At 63.7% G+C, this 600-nt stretch overlaps 1 protein-coding gene across 1 annotated transcript in view; it reads left to right on the top strand.

The window, feature by feature from the left end:
- Positions 1-5: 5 nt before the first annotated feature.
- Positions 6-600, top strand: part of KPTN (kaptin (actin binding protein)) — a gene marked incomplete at its 5' end in the record, with an annotated part of 2,373 nt that continues 1,778 nt past the window's right edge. Inside the window, 3 exons of the mRNA XM_010567180.1 lie at positions 6-129; positions 256-310; positions 404-479. Of these exons, the coding sequence (XP_010565482.1) occupies positions 6-129; positions 256-310; positions 404-479 (255 nt within the window). The remainder of the gene's footprint in view (positions 130-255; positions 311-403; positions 480-600) is intronic.

The following is a 600-nucleotide window of genomic DNA, read 5'->3' as shown; positions in this document are numbered from 1 at the left end:
GGGGGGGTCTGCCCCCATTCCCACCCCCTCTGCCACCCCCCCAGGACTCCGGGGACAAAGCCAGCCCCTTCCTCAACATCTACTGCGACTATGAGCCCGGCTCCGAGTACGACCTCGACTCTGTGGCGCGTAAGTGTGTCCCCTCCTGGGGTCTGCCCCCCCTCCCAGGGGCTCCATGGCCCCCCCAGGAGGACACGGTGGGTGCCGGGGGCTCTCAGCACGGCCCCTGGACCTGTGCTCCCCTCTCTCCCACAGAGAGTTGCCTCAACCTGGAGCTCCAGTTCACCCCGTTCCAGCTCTGCCACGCCGAGTGCGTACCCCACACCCTGCCACACCCTGCCACGCCCCACAGCCCCGCCCTGGCACCCCCCACCCTGTTACCCTCCCTCCTCTGTCCTCGCAGGGTCTGCATCGGTGACAAACCTGAGACGGTTTTTCTGCTGAGCGGGAACGACCCTTCTGTCCACCTCTACAAGGAGGTGAGCGGAGCCCCTGCTGTCATCCCACTTTTCCCACTGGTTTTCCTGCTTTTGTCCTCACTTTTCCTGCTTTTTTCTCACTTCCCCCACCTTTTTCCTCGCTTCCCCCCTTTTTTTCTCA

The sequence above is a fragment of the Haliaeetus leucocephalus genome, unplaced genomic scaffold (genome assembly GCF_000737465.1).
Source record: "Haliaeetus leucocephalus isolate CR32 unplaced genomic scaffold, Haliaeetus_leucocephalus-4.0 Scaffold227, whole genome shotgun sequence".
NCBI lineage: Eukaryota > Metazoa > Chordata > Aves > Accipitriformes > Accipitridae > Haliaeetus > Haliaeetus leucocephalus.
The sequence above is the reverse complement of the archived record's forward strand: the minus strand, read 5'-3'. Positions and strand labels throughout refer to the sequence as shown.